The sequence below is a fragment of the Bombyx mori genome, chromosome 10, assembly GCF_030269925.1.
Source record: "Bombyx mori chromosome 10, ASM3026992v2".
Lineage (NCBI taxonomy): Eukaryota > Metazoa > Arthropoda > Insecta > Lepidoptera > Bombycidae > Bombyx > Bombyx mori.
Genome location: NC_085116.1, coordinates 10,877,869 through 10,891,887, shown reverse-complemented (window position 1 = coordinate 10,891,887; position 14,019 = coordinate 10,877,869). Strand labels below are relative to the sequence as shown.

Below are 14,019 nucleotides of genomic sequence, written 5' to 3'. Positions count from 1 at the left end.
ATTTTGCAATTACCCAAGCCTTGTCTTGTTTCTGGTGATTTTAATGCTCACAATATAGCTTTCGGTTGTGATACTTCCAATTCAAGAGGTCGTGAATTATTTGATATATTTGATGATGCTGATTTATGTATTTTAAATACAGGTGACCCTACTACTATTTCTAGACCTGGTAATAATGCATCAGCCATTGATGTTACTTGTGTTAGCCCTGACATTGCACCACTTTGTGAGTGGTATGTCGGTGACGACTCTTTAGGGAGCTATCATTTACCTACTTTTGTTAACATCATTACCTCAACTCAAAAATATACAGTTCAAGAGTCTATACATAAATATTTATATAATAAAACAAACTGGAATATGTACAAAGACAAATCCAAAGATATATTTGATAATTTTTCTCCTTCAACCGTTGATCCTTTAGTTCAATATGATGAATTTTCTAAATTGCTACTTAGTTTAAAAGAAAACTGTATTCCATTGTTAAAACATAAATCTTCTAGTAAAAAGTCTGCTCCTCCAGCTCCTTGGTGGAATGATACTTGTGCTGAGGCTGTAACTAAATCAAGAGAAGCGTTAGCTAATTATAGACGTAATATGACAATGGACAATTATATAGAATATAAGAAAATAGATTCTAGGAAAAAAATTATTATCAAACTGGCTAAGAAAGACAGTTGGAAAAGTCTTTGTTCATCTTTTAATAGATTCACTCCAGTATCCCGAGTGTGGAATTTTATTAGAAGATTTAAGAGAATTAACATTAATAGAAATCTGTCCAAAAATGATGAGTGGATAGAAAGTTTTTTAGAGAAGTTAGCGCAGCCTAGTAATAACAATGATAATATTTCTGGTTTATTTGAATTTAATGACGGAAGTCAGTGGAGCATGTTTCTACTTAACTCTTTTTATTTTGAAGAACTTGACTTGGCTTTGTCTTCAAGAAAGAATACAACCCCTGGTCTTGACGATATTCCTTATATTATGCTTCAAAATCTGCACGTTTCTGTAAAACTTATTCTACTTAATATTTTAAATTCGCTTTGGTCTCAGCAATTGATTCCAGAATCCTGGAGGTTGCAATGTGTCATACCAGTGTTAAAACCTGACAAACCTAATGATGATTTTAATTCGTACAGGCCCATTTCTCTTACGTCTTGTGTAGGGAAATTGTTTGAACAAATGATTAAGACTAGATTGGATTATTTTGTTGAAAACCAGAAACTTATTCCTTCTTGTCAGTTTGGATTCAGAAAAGGCAAAAGTGCAGCAGAAAGTTTTATAGCTTACCTGACTGATATGAAAAAGTGTTTGTTATCAGGTTCTACTGCAATTTGTGTTTTCCTTGATGTGCAGGGGGCATATGATAATGTAGATCTTCACCAATTAATTAGGGTGCTATATTCTTTGGGTTTCCCAGGAAAACTTTTAAAATGGATTTTCAATATGTATTTTGGTCGTTCTTTATACATTAAATACAATAATGTTTTTCATGGTCCAAAATTAGCTTTCAAGGGGTTGATGCAAGGGTCTTCTTTATCTCCAATCCTGTATAACCTTTATACTTCACAAATATATAGACACGTGACTGAATCTGTAAAAATATTACAATTTGCTGATGACATCTTAATATATAGTGTAGACAGTAATTTTCAGGTTGCTCAAGCAAAAGTTAATTCAGCTTTATGTCAACTTAACTACTATTATACTGAGATACTTAAATTAAATATAAATAGTAGTAAAAGTTCAGTTTTAGCTTATGGTATTGATACAAATGTAAATGTTAAGTATAACAATAATTTAATCCCTCAAAATAACAAAAAAAAGTTTCTTGGTGTAATTTTTGACACTAAATTAAAGTTCACCAAACACATTGACTATATTTGTAGTAGAGCTTTGAAAGGTATTAATATTTTGCGGTCCTTAGCAGGAACTTTTTGGGGTTCCGATCCAAAAATTCTTTGTTTATTATATAAAAGCTTAGTACGTAGCCATTTTGATTATAGTTGTTTGGCATATATGAATATTAGTCCTGTATTATTAAAAAAGCTTGATGTTATCCAAAATATTGCTCTTAGAATTATTACCGGTGCAATGCGTACGACTCCTATCAATTCTATGGAAGTTGAGTCATGTGTAGAACCACTATGTATTCGGCGATTATTAATTGCTGAAAAATTCTGCCTGAAAGTTATAACTTCTCAGAATGATGTTCTTCTTCCAAAACTTTCTTATCCTACAACTGTCACCAATACACTGTATTTGCCTTCTAGTATAACAGCGACTAATGTTCTCAATAACCAGATCCCTGAATTATTGGGAATTATGAGCTTTATGACTGATTTATCTGATAATTTGCACAAATCTGAACTATGGCCTGTATACCTTTGTAAATATAAAGCTCTTATATGTAAATTAAATATAGATATGTCCAGTGTAGTAGATAATATAGACTTTCTGGATTATTGCTGTACCAAACCTAACAGTTACAAAGTCTACACTGATGGGTCTAAATCTTCATCTGCAGTGAAATCGGGTTACTATGATCCTCAGGCTAAAACCTCAAAATGTTTTATGTTAAGTAATAATTGCAGCATATTCACAGCTGAAGCTTATGCTATCTATCAAGCTGTATTGTACTTACAAAGTTTACAAAATGATAACATGGAGTTCTTAATAATATCAGATTCAAAAAGTGTGTTAATGGCTTTAGACAAATGTCATATTCACTATAGAAATAATTATTTATTGTATAAAATTAGAGAAGCATTGACATCTTTGGATACTCCAGTAACATTTAAATGGGTGCCCTCTCATAGGGGTATCAAGGGAAATGAAATTGTAGATGGTATCGTCAATTCTAATTATGATGAGGATCATACTAATTCATGCAGAGTTCCTTTTACGGACTTTCTTTTTGACCTAAAACAAAGAAGTCGCAAATTATGGGAAAGCTATTGGAAATTATGCTCAAAGCATAAAGGCAGTTGGTATGCAGAAATCCAAAAAGAACTTCCAAGTAAGCCATGGTATGATAAATATAAAGGAGCCAAGGAACGTAAATTTATAATCATTATTAATCGTTTGAGGTTTGGCCACTGTCAGACTCCAAGCCATTTATTTCGTTTTAAAATTATAGATAATAACAGATGTACATACTGTGGAGGAAATGAGGCCGACTTATCCCACCTCTTCTTGAGTTGCCCGACTTTTAAATTTCAACGTTTAATACTAGTAACAGATATTATGAAATTGATGGATTTTGATGAGAATAATCAAACTAAACATGGAAATTCTTTAGCAAATAACCCGACAAGATCAGCTTTAGACTCATTACTCAATGCAAATGGTAGTCATCAATGTCAACATTGTCAACCATCACAAAAAGAAATTCCCCGCCGTGTCCAAGATTTACTGAAATGTCCAGTTTTATTTAAATCTATTTACTATTATATAAAAAAAAGTGTGTGTGTCCGCTCCGACGCACGACTGGAGTTAAAAAACTGGACTGGATATAAAAAATTAAACGAAACAATACGAGAAATAGTTCTATATTACGACAACACGATACACTACAGATTATTAACAAATTAACGAGACACAAAACAAACGACTAACAAATATATGAAAATACAATAATGAGAGAAACGCGCGATCAGTACGAGGCTTTGTGGCGGACTGCCGGCGCAGCAGCCCGGCGTCACCTGCGATAACGCATTTCGTGTGACATGCGCAATCAGGCGCATAACGCATTTCGTGTGACATGCTAGTACGATTTTGGTCCCCATAATTTTCATACCCCGGGCCTATATATGTAAATCGATTCTAAAGGAGTAAACTCCAAAACACGGTTGAGAAAATTTAAAGCTCATCCTTGTTTTAAATAATTTGATTGTATTTAATGTTAAGTTAGTATAGTTATTTGTGTAAGATATTTTGTTATACCTTTATTTTAAAGTGCCAATGGACTTTGTATCCGGCTAATAAATAAATTAAAAAAAAAAAAAAAATGACTTCGTAGAACTTACTTTTTGGCGGGAACGCGAGGAGTGAAAAGACTTAAAGGTCTTAGTTGCCAGGTCATAAAATCCCTTTTAAAAAAATTCGTAGAACAATAAAAATTTTGCGAATTGTCTATGCATTCAATATTGTTCTCTGCCTGCTGTCCATGGTGTTTGTTTGTTTGTGCTGCATGCATACTTACCGTTAATGTTTACTAATATCATTACGTGAATATTTTAATAGAAACATTTAAAACATGCCATTTGAAATATTAGAAATACGACAATGAAGTCCTTTAAACTCATTGTACATCAGTCTAGTTTTAGCCGTAAGTGCTTTTTTACATCTACCTACAAATATTTATAGTTAGGGCATACAAATTCAAAATTTTTATGATTTTTTGTAGCCGAAGATTTGATTATCAACTTGAAAGACTATCCAGGGTTAAAGGAAAAAGATATAGTCGAAATTTATCATCCCGAAAATGACTACCCCCGATTATTACTACAAGTTACAAAAGTGGACGCCCCCGGACGCGGCAGAGGTAAGCAATAACATATAAAATTAATCAAAAATTCTTGTAATATAATATAAAATAAGCTGTGCATTTATTTTATGTTCCCAAATTTATTGCGTATATCATATGCAGCAGCAAAAAAATTTAACATACAATTGTTTTAAATAATATAAAACTGTTTGTTCTATAATTAATCCCATTTCAACTTGACACAAAAATTCTTCTTCATAAATAATAATTTGTCCTAAGATGATTAATTATTAATAAAAAATACACTTTGAAAGTTACTTCTGATATAGATTCTGCCTAAATGTTTTCCATATGTATGGAACATATAGGAAAAATCTTAGGTAAGGGTTGAATGTTATTTTATTTAAAAGTGAAAAAAAAAAACCAATATACCCTCAAAATATTTTATTTCTAAATATATTCATCCTATTTCTCCTAATATACTTATCTTGTCAAGTTTGTTAGTGTTCTATATATTGAGATACAGCTGTTTGAATAGCAATACTGCATGAGATGAAAATATGGTGTTAATGATAAAGTACTTGTATGGTGTGACAATACATGCATTGAATATAATATTTCTGAATAAACACACTCCTTATTGTATCTATAATATTAGATAGATTCCTTAAAAAGTAATGTTGATGCTTATTAAAAACTTTAACTTTTAGATACAATTAGTGTGGAACAAAGTATTGCTACCACTTTCCAACTCCGAACGTTTGCTGATGTCTATGTAAATATAGTCAATGTGCAAGATGTGGCTTTGGATTCAGTGGAATTAACATTCAAAGACCAATATCTCGGAAGATCCGAAATGTGGAGACTTAAAAATCACCTAGTAAGCAAATTCATTATTATTTTACAGAAAGAAAAAAACCATTTAAATTACCTGCTAAAATTAATACAAAAAAATATTTTGAAATCGGTACTAAAATTTAATTTTACTAGAATTTTAGTACCATTTCCAAATTATTTTTTATCCCTTTATGAAAATTTTATGCTCTGCTTGAAGCTTCAAATAATTACAAGGTAATTTGTAAAATACCACCTCTGCAGTGTTGAAATGTGTAAATTTTTCATGGTTTAAAGCACAAAATGCCAAGTAAATTTGTATCAAGCAACTTGACTATCATGGGTTAATCTTTTCTAAGAAAATATTTACTTTGTGTTCATAAAAAACTTTATGATGAAGAAGTAGGATTATAAAAAAAGCTGTGAAAACAATAGAGACTTAGATATCATGTTTCAAAGTGGGTGGGGGCATAGTGACATTTGTAAGGGTTCCAGTAACCACTTGACACTTCCAGGGCTTATGAGCACATTCACCCATTTATGGAAATAAAAATTAGTAATATTTAAAACACTATAAATTTCATTGTAATACTATTATGGTTTAAACACTTTAATTTTATTGTCATTATTTTATTGCTAATATTTGGAATATTTTTCAGTTTTCATGGTCACAGAAGACTAAGGTCTTCATTGACTATTAAAATTGTACTAACTCTTACTATAAATGTAACTTTTATTTAATAACAATAAAAATGTAAGATTAAATATGAAAGGAAATTGAATTATGTCAATGACTTGAAAAAAAAAATTAAGCTACTAACTAAAAGAGTTTTGCCTCAGAATATCACAGAATTATTTGTCTGTTTTATATAAATTTCTGAAAATATTTACACCAGGTAAGCACCTGCGTTTATTTAAACAAGAAGATAGAATATTGTGGTGGTGCAATTAGATGTCAAGTATATGAAATGTGGTCACAAGGGGACAGAGTTGCTTGTGGGGTAATCACTGAAGACACAAAAATAGTGTTCAGATCATCAACTTCAATGGTCTACCTCTTCATTCAAATGTCTTCTGAAATGTGGGATTTTGACATCCATGGTGATCTGTACTTTGAAAAGGCAGTTAATGGTTTCCTCGCTGATTTGTTTGCCAAATGGAAGGTAATAAAATTTAAATAATATAATAATGCATTTGAGCTCAAATTCATAATAATATACTTCAATAAACATATTGTTAATTACAGAAAAATGGCAGTAATCATGAAGTAACCATAGTTCTCTTTTCAAGAACTTTTTATAAAGCTAAGTCTTTAGAAGAATTTCCTCAACATATGCAAGAGTGCTTGCAAAAAGATTACAGGGGGAGATTTTATGAAGACTTTTACAGGTAATAAATGGCAAGCATTATAATTTAAAAAGAACAAGTTAAATGAAAAAAATGTATTTTCCTCTTTGTTCAGGGTTGCAGTACAAAATGAGAGATATGAAGACTGGTCAAATGTACTACTACAATTAAGAAGACTCTTTACTGATTATCAAAAGATTGTGCTTCAGTACCATGAAAGGCCTAACATGGACATACCCACAGCAATAAACTCCACTGCTGCACAAGGAAATTTCCTAGAAGTCCTTAACATGAGTTTGAATGGTATTTAAAAGCTTATAGATTTATGAATTATTGATTAATGATTTCTGAACAAATACCATTCATTTTATTAATTACTGATTTTTATTGTTGTTGTATGAACTAGCACTCACTCTAGATGATATTATTAGTTATGGAGTCCATAGATACAACGTAAACAGTGCCACTCATTTTGATAATTGCTTAGATGGGTGGACGAGCTCACAGTCCACCTGGTGTTAAGTGGTTACTGGAGCCCATAGACATCTACATCGTGAATGCGCCACCCACCTTGAGATAAACTCTAAGGTCTCAGTATAGTTACAACTGCTGCCCCACCCTTCAAACCGAAACGCATTACTGCATCACGGCAGAAATAGGCAAGATGGTGGTACCTACCAATACCACATATGATCTTTTGGTTCACAATACCCTACTAAGTGTAATTATCCTTAAATGATATTTGAGATTAGTTTCACAAAGTGGTGTGTTCGAACACCTGTAACATAATGATTTATTTAGAATAATTGAAGTCAACTGCAAGTTTTCTACACTTCCATAGTTGCATTGTTTGATATGAGTAACCCACACAAATTAATAAGTTAGATCTTGACAAATTAAAAAAATCTAACACAAAATAAATCCTTAAAAATGAACCGTGACATCATTGTCTTTTTACTTTCACTCCATCGACTCCCTTGGATCTCTAATGAACCATCAAAGCTAAAACAAATATTATCCCTGTTATTTTTTGCAGTATTCGAAAAACATTACCTGGATAGATGTTTCGACAGAACGGGGCAGCTGAGTGTGGTAATAACCCCAGGAGTAGGTGTATTTGAAGTCGACAGAGAACTGACTAATGTTACAAAACAAAGAATCATTGACAATGGTGTTGGCAGTGACTTAGTTTGTGTAGGAGAACAACCTCTGCATGCTGTGCCTTTACTAAAGTTCCACAATAAAGACAATAATTTGAATTCAATTGATGATTATTCGATGCCACATTGGATTAATCTATCATTTTATTCTACAAATAAAAAAGTGGCTTATTCCAATTTCATACCAAGAATTAAATTGCCTCCACGAAAGAGCCAAGAACCATTACGTAAAATGTATGAAGATGAGAGGAAAGGTAAATTGTTGAAAGAAGATGAATGTATGCACAATTCTATATTTGATTATGATGCATACGACGCGCAAGTTTTTCAGTTACCCCCCGCTCACAGCACACGGTAAGAATTCAAATTATGTTTTTTTTTATAAATCTAAATATTCCATTAATTATTGCCTCTTTTTATGTGATTAGAATTCACATTTATTATCATAAAATCATCCATCATAACAGGAAACAATATATCAATTTGATTTTCACATTTACAGGGTACAAAGGGTCGCCAGGACTAAGAAAACTTCTGTGGCGGGTTTAGAAGGCTTAAATCGTAGGAGCCCTCCAGCTTCTACTTTGCATCACAGAAAAATGTCGGATCCGGACATCCATCATAGCCTTGGAGATCTTTTGACTTCTGGAAGTATGTGCCTACCTATTTATTGTACAAATCTACTTCTTGACTGTTTTCTAATGTTAATTGTGTTTTGGTGTACAATAAAGTATGTTCTCTCTCTCTCTGTGCCAGTTCCATTAATATATATATCACAAAAGAGATGAATATTTGACACTTTACAGCCAAATGCGGTCACAACCTATCTAGCTTGATGTGATTATGAGAACATAATTATATAGACCAATTTAATGTACCAAGTAAATTTTGATATATATATATATATATATGTAGGTGTGGGTCTAAATGAAATACTCTTTTCTAGGGTTTCACAATACTTTTTATTTAATTCTTAGAGAGCACTTTGAACACGTCTTACTCCTAATGGCGGCGTCGTGCGAGAGAGCGAACTAGAGCTACATCCGTCCCTTTCACACATCATGCGTTCAGAATCTTTCACTCGTTCAGAAATGTTTTACAATAATTAGAAATGTTAGTAATAATTAAATAATTAAATCCTACAACTCGGCCTTCCTGCACATCAGTCTGGCCTCAGACTGAAAGTACTGAGATAATAAAATAGTTCTTATGAATTAAAAATAAAAATAACAAAAATAAAATCTCTAACTTTACCTTAATTTACCTAATACTACTACTATGCAAATTTTTTTTTTTTCTAAACATTTTTACACAATAATAACGCTACAAAAATATTTTTAGTTAAACCTTATACTACCTATTACAAACAATCATGCTATAACTCTGCACACAGCTAATAAAAACAAATAGTAATTACTCTTACTTAGTACATAACACAACAAAAACAGTAGGTTTAAACTATCAGTTTAGAGGCAAACAAGTTACAATGACACAGAGAACAGCAATGCATAATAATTATTCACAGTTACTTATTCAATAACAAAATGAGCAATGTAAATACTAGATCAACCTAAAATAAACAAACAGTGTAGTGTTACAATGCACCTAAACACTCAGACCAGAGTTAGATTGAGTCAAGGCCACCTCTTCATGAAATCTAATGCTGATGTAGTTCGTACTGGCCCATCTTTGCTTCTGTCTATTTTTTCGACCTCATATCGACCTTTCCCCATTTCCCTAGTGATGCGATATGGTCCATAAAATTTAGGTTTCAATTTTAGGGCGTTCCCAAATTGTGTCCTTTGAATAGCTACAAGATCTCCAACCTTGTACATTTCTCCTACTTTACGTCGTTTATTATAAGTCTTTCTATTCTCCTCTTGCATTCTTAAAATTTGAGCTTTGGCTTCTCTTCGTGCTTCTTCTCTCCTATTCATAAATTGCAATCTATTTTCTTCTTCTAAATATTCTAAAATTGATAAATCTTCTTTCAGTTTAAGTTTCACTCCTGTTAACAGTTCGAATGGCGTAGTACAGATTGCCCGCTGGTATGTGCTGTTTATCACTTGTTGTAGTTTGCTTGTATATTTGTACCAGTGACCAGGTTCTTCAATACACATCTTTGTCAACGCAGAAATAATAATACTGTTCATGCGTTCTACTTGGCCATTTCCACGAGGTATTCCAGTAGTGATTGTAACATGTTCGATGTCTTCTTCTTCACAATATTCTCGGAACTCACTGCCTGTGAATGCTGTACCTCGGTCAGTGAAAAGTATGTTTCTGCTCAATGCATCAACATGCTGCTTAACTAACTGTTCTTCAGTGATGGCTAGTCGTCTTGGTCTTTGTGAAACTGGTACATCATCCTTCAACACAATCTTCAGCCTGATAGGTGCATCTTTAGTCTTCAAAGGTGTGTAACTGTCAATAATTTCCCTCACCGCTGTACACTGGTCATTGCTACTAGAAGATAGACAGATAGCATTTTGATACGATATGTCATAACAAGGAGGCCTGACCTCAACCAAACCCTTGTCAATAACTGTGATAGTATTTACTAAAAATTGTTGACCCAGTATTACATCATATGGTATTCCACCTGTAGGTACAATATACAAATTAATACTATATCTGTGACTGTCAATAGTTAAATCTGTGTCGAACTTACCAATCGAATATACCTTAGAGCTTCCTAACCCAGTAAGCAACATTTTTTCTGGTATGTACTCGCATTTTAGTTTTGTAAACAAATCAAAAGTTATTAAATTTAAGTCGCTACCTGTGTCAATTAAACAATTAGTCACATAGTTACCAACTTTTACTGATTTTACACTCATGTTTATAGAATCACGTTTGTTTACATTTAATAAATTTGACGAAACAATATGATTTAGTTGTTGACAACTAAAATTTGGCATATCACTCACTTGCTCTTTTAAATCGCATTGCTCACGTTCGTATAGTTCGTTCTCGTTCTTCTCGTCGTCCTCCTGCTGTCGAACAAACATAGATCGCCGATCTTGTTCATCACCTCCTCCATAATAATTATTTGATGCTTTTTTAGCTTCCATACCTTGTGATGCGCGGCACTCCGTACCCTTGTGCCCGAACCCGTTGCACTTGAAGCATTTGATACCTCTGCGGCAGGAATTAGATAGGTGCCCTCTTTCACCACAATTGTAACATCGATGAACCTGTCTAGGCATTACCGCCGTGTCTCGCTGACCTCGTCTCATGGTATCAACACTTTTTTTGGACTTCTCTTTGAAACTTTCATATAATACTAATTTCTCCTTGAGCACAGAATACGACGTTACCCCGTAAAATAACAACTTGTTAGATTCATAGTCAGATATTCCGTCGATTATATACTGAATCGCGACGTAATCCGGAAACTTAGCTCTTTTTCCGAGTTCTTTCATTACGAGCATATATTGATAAAACGACTCATTGGGTTGTTTTTTCCGTCTGCTCATTGTCTCATGCATTTGTTTACTGTTTATCACCTCAGGGAATTCCTTCATCAAAGCCACTTTTAGTTCTTCGTAACTTCTGAAAGTTTTTTCGCTTTTTAGCCATAATTCTGCTGTTCCAGCTAAACATCGTCGCGCTATAATGAGTTTCTGCTGCTGGCTCCACCCAAATATATCGGCATTATCGTCGAGATCTTGTGTCCACTTCGCAGAAGAGTACGTGATGTCATCACCCGTGAACTTTGGCACAGCGTCCATCGTGTAAAATAAATTCTTGCTATCGTCGTTTTTGCTCTCCGCCATCGTGCAGAATCGTCGTATATCGTCGTATAAATGCGTCTTTCGTCTTTGAAAAATGTAACCGGCGGCGTGGCGTCGGCGCAGGTTAAGTATGGCGGCCGCGGCGTTGTTCACACCACGCGACAACTTCGTAAAATATGCGTAGATACGTTAAATCATTTAGACCCTGATATTCCTGAGTATCCCGGGCGAGAAATTGTAGGTGTGGGTCTAAATGAAATACTCTTTTCTAGGGTTTCACAATACTTTTTATTTAATTCTTAGAGAGCACTTTGAACACGTCTTACTCCTAATGGCGGCGTCGTGCGAGAGAGCGAACTAGAGCTACATCCGTCCCTTTCACACATCATGCGTTCAGAATCTTTCACTCGTTCAGAAATGTTTTACAATAATTAGAAATGTTAGTAATAATTAAATAATTAAATCCTACATATATATAAAACCCATTTGGTGAACTGTTAAACACCTGACAAGCATTTGTGGCAACACATGTCACTATGAATACAGTAATTTTAGTTTCAGAATAATTAAGAGCAGTGGTACACGTACAATCATTATCTTACAACCTGCATGGACGTACAAAATACATAATAATATGACATTTTCATAAATATAAACATCATATCATAAAATAACTCATAATATAAAATATAAACATAAAATATAATTCTTTTGTGTGTGTGTGTATGTTAGTGGACTGTTCCCAAACGTTTGAACGATTTTTGTGTGTATTCAAGTGGGTTCGGGAATTGCTTAGATTCAGATTCAATTCAGTATTGTAATAACTTCTTTTTGTAAATTTTTTTTCAAACCGAAGCTTATTTAAAAAAGTTGGTAATTTTCAGATATAAGACGTGTGTACAGGCCGTCTGTTGGGTTCGCTAGTATAGTAGTAATTAATATATTTAAAAAAAACTATTTATTATTTAAATGTCGCGATGATTATTTTCATTTTACACTTTGCCAGTTTTCAAAAACTGGTTTTCATCATTTTTTGATCATGGACTAATAAGGTACTAATCGTCGAAATTGAATTTTAATCAATATCGTATACATGGCTAGTTACGGTTTTTTCTTTTATCGCTCATCATCATCATCATCATCATCAACAGCCCACAGTCGTCCACTTCTGGACATAGGCCTCTCCCAATCCACACCACTGAGCCCCGTCTACGGTTCTCCATCCACTTCTTGCCGGCCACCGTTCGGAGGTCATCGCACCACCTAGCCAGGGGGCGTCCCACGTTATATATATAATACTTATACCTCGGGCAGACGCTGCAGATGGGTAAACACAGCTTGGAGAGGGAAGTCAAGAGAAGCATCCAACTGGGCTGGGCGGAGTTCGGCAAACTGCGTGGAGTCTTTTCATCGCACATCCCATAGTGCCTGAAAACGAAAGTTTTTTTATCGCTAAAGTGATTTAATTTAATAGGTCGCCGTGGATTGGTTTTCAGACAAGTCCGCAGGCTACGACGCGGGCAGTGACACAACGGACTCGCCGATGTCGACGAACCGACTCTCGCCGCGCAGTTCGATATCTTCAATCAAGCCCGTTATCAGGACGGGCAGGGCACTCATCAACCCCTTCGATCCCTCGCATGTCACTGTCAAACTGACCAGTAACCGTCGAAGGTGGACGCATATATTTCCGAAAGGTTAGTTGAAGTCCCTAATTCAATTATTGACACCTGTCAAAGTCATTTTTACCGGTGTGAGGGCGTCTTGTGAACTCGTACGCGTATGTATGAGTCAAAGTACGAGGTAGGTCAAATGTTATGCCAATACGAGTAACGCCATCTGTTAGAAGTAGCGAAAACGATTACCGAAACTACTAGTAAGTACTGTCTTTACTTTCTGGAAATTTTCTGGAAAATTTTAGGTATGTCATCTAAATTGCAAAAGCGTTGAATAGATATAAAGTTTAACAGCTAACGGAACACCAGAAATGAAGCGACAGTAGTGAATTGTGATCTTGAAGTCTACATTAAGTGCCGGCATAATTGAATGAAATTGTTATTAGTATTTTGGTGAATTATATTATGTATTTTGAACCACAGTGTGTAAAAATAATATATTGATGTTGTGCCTTTGAGGTCCGATAAGCACTTACCACCAGATGGATCGTAATCTCATTTCCCCATATATTAATAAAAAAAATTAAACTAAAACCGAACGTGATCCTCAGACCAAATATAATGCAATTAAAATTCTCAGGTCCAACTGGCGTATTGATACAGCAACATCACTACCAGGCCCGTCCCGCTGGCGAGCCGGCCCGCAACGAAGAGCATCGCTGCGAAAGTAACACACCAAAGGATAATGGTTCCTCGATATTAAACAACAACCATTCTATATATCAGGTTGACGGTGAGTGTGCGCAATGTGCGTCCGACCTAATCGCCTTCAATGA

The 14,019-nt window shown here is 34.2% G+C and overlaps 1 protein-coding gene and 1 long non-coding RNA gene across 10 annotated transcripts in view; one reads left to right on the top strand and one right to left on the bottom strand.

Annotated features, from left to right (window-relative positions):
* Positions 1-359: 359 nt before the first annotated feature.
* Positions 360-3,705, bottom strand: LOC119629037 (uncharacterized). Its single transcript, XR_005245137.2, has 3 exons — positions 3,160-3,705; positions 1,291-1,594; positions 360-1,006 (listed from the first exon to the last, which is right to left on the bottom strand). It is a non-coding gene; the product is annotated as an uncharacterized LOC119629037 (long non-coding RNA).
* Positions 3,706-4,130: 425 nt separating this feature from the next.
* Positions 4,131-14,019, top strand: part of LOC101742243 (GATOR complex protein Iml1) — a 34,581-nt gene continuing 24,692 nt past the window's right edge. For 5 of the 9 annotated variants that reach the window (XM_021353482.3, XM_021353481.3, XM_021353479.3 and 2 more), the window contains exons 1-10: positions 4,133-4,330; positions 4,409-4,546; positions 5,200-5,369; positions 6,220-6,486; positions 6,570-6,712; positions 6,786-6,973; positions 7,707-8,184; positions 8,333-8,481; positions 13,064-13,264; positions 13,824-13,976. In XM_021353482.3, the coding sequence (XP_021209157.2) occupies positions 4,288-4,330; positions 4,409-4,546; positions 5,200-5,369; positions 6,220-6,486; positions 6,570-6,712; positions 6,786-6,973; positions 7,707-8,184; positions 8,333-8,481; positions 13,064-13,264; positions 13,824-13,976 (1,930 nt within the window). In that variant the 5' untranslated portion in view covers positions 4,133-4,287. Of the gene's footprint in view, positions 4,331-4,408; positions 4,547-5,199; positions 5,370-6,219; positions 6,487-6,569; positions 6,713-6,785; positions 6,974-7,706; positions 8,185-8,332; positions 8,482-13,063; positions 13,265-13,823; positions 13,977-14,019 lie in introns of all 9 variants that reach the window. The other 4 variants (XM_062670674.1, XM_062670673.1, XM_021353480.3 and 1 more) reach the window with 1 other exon arrangement.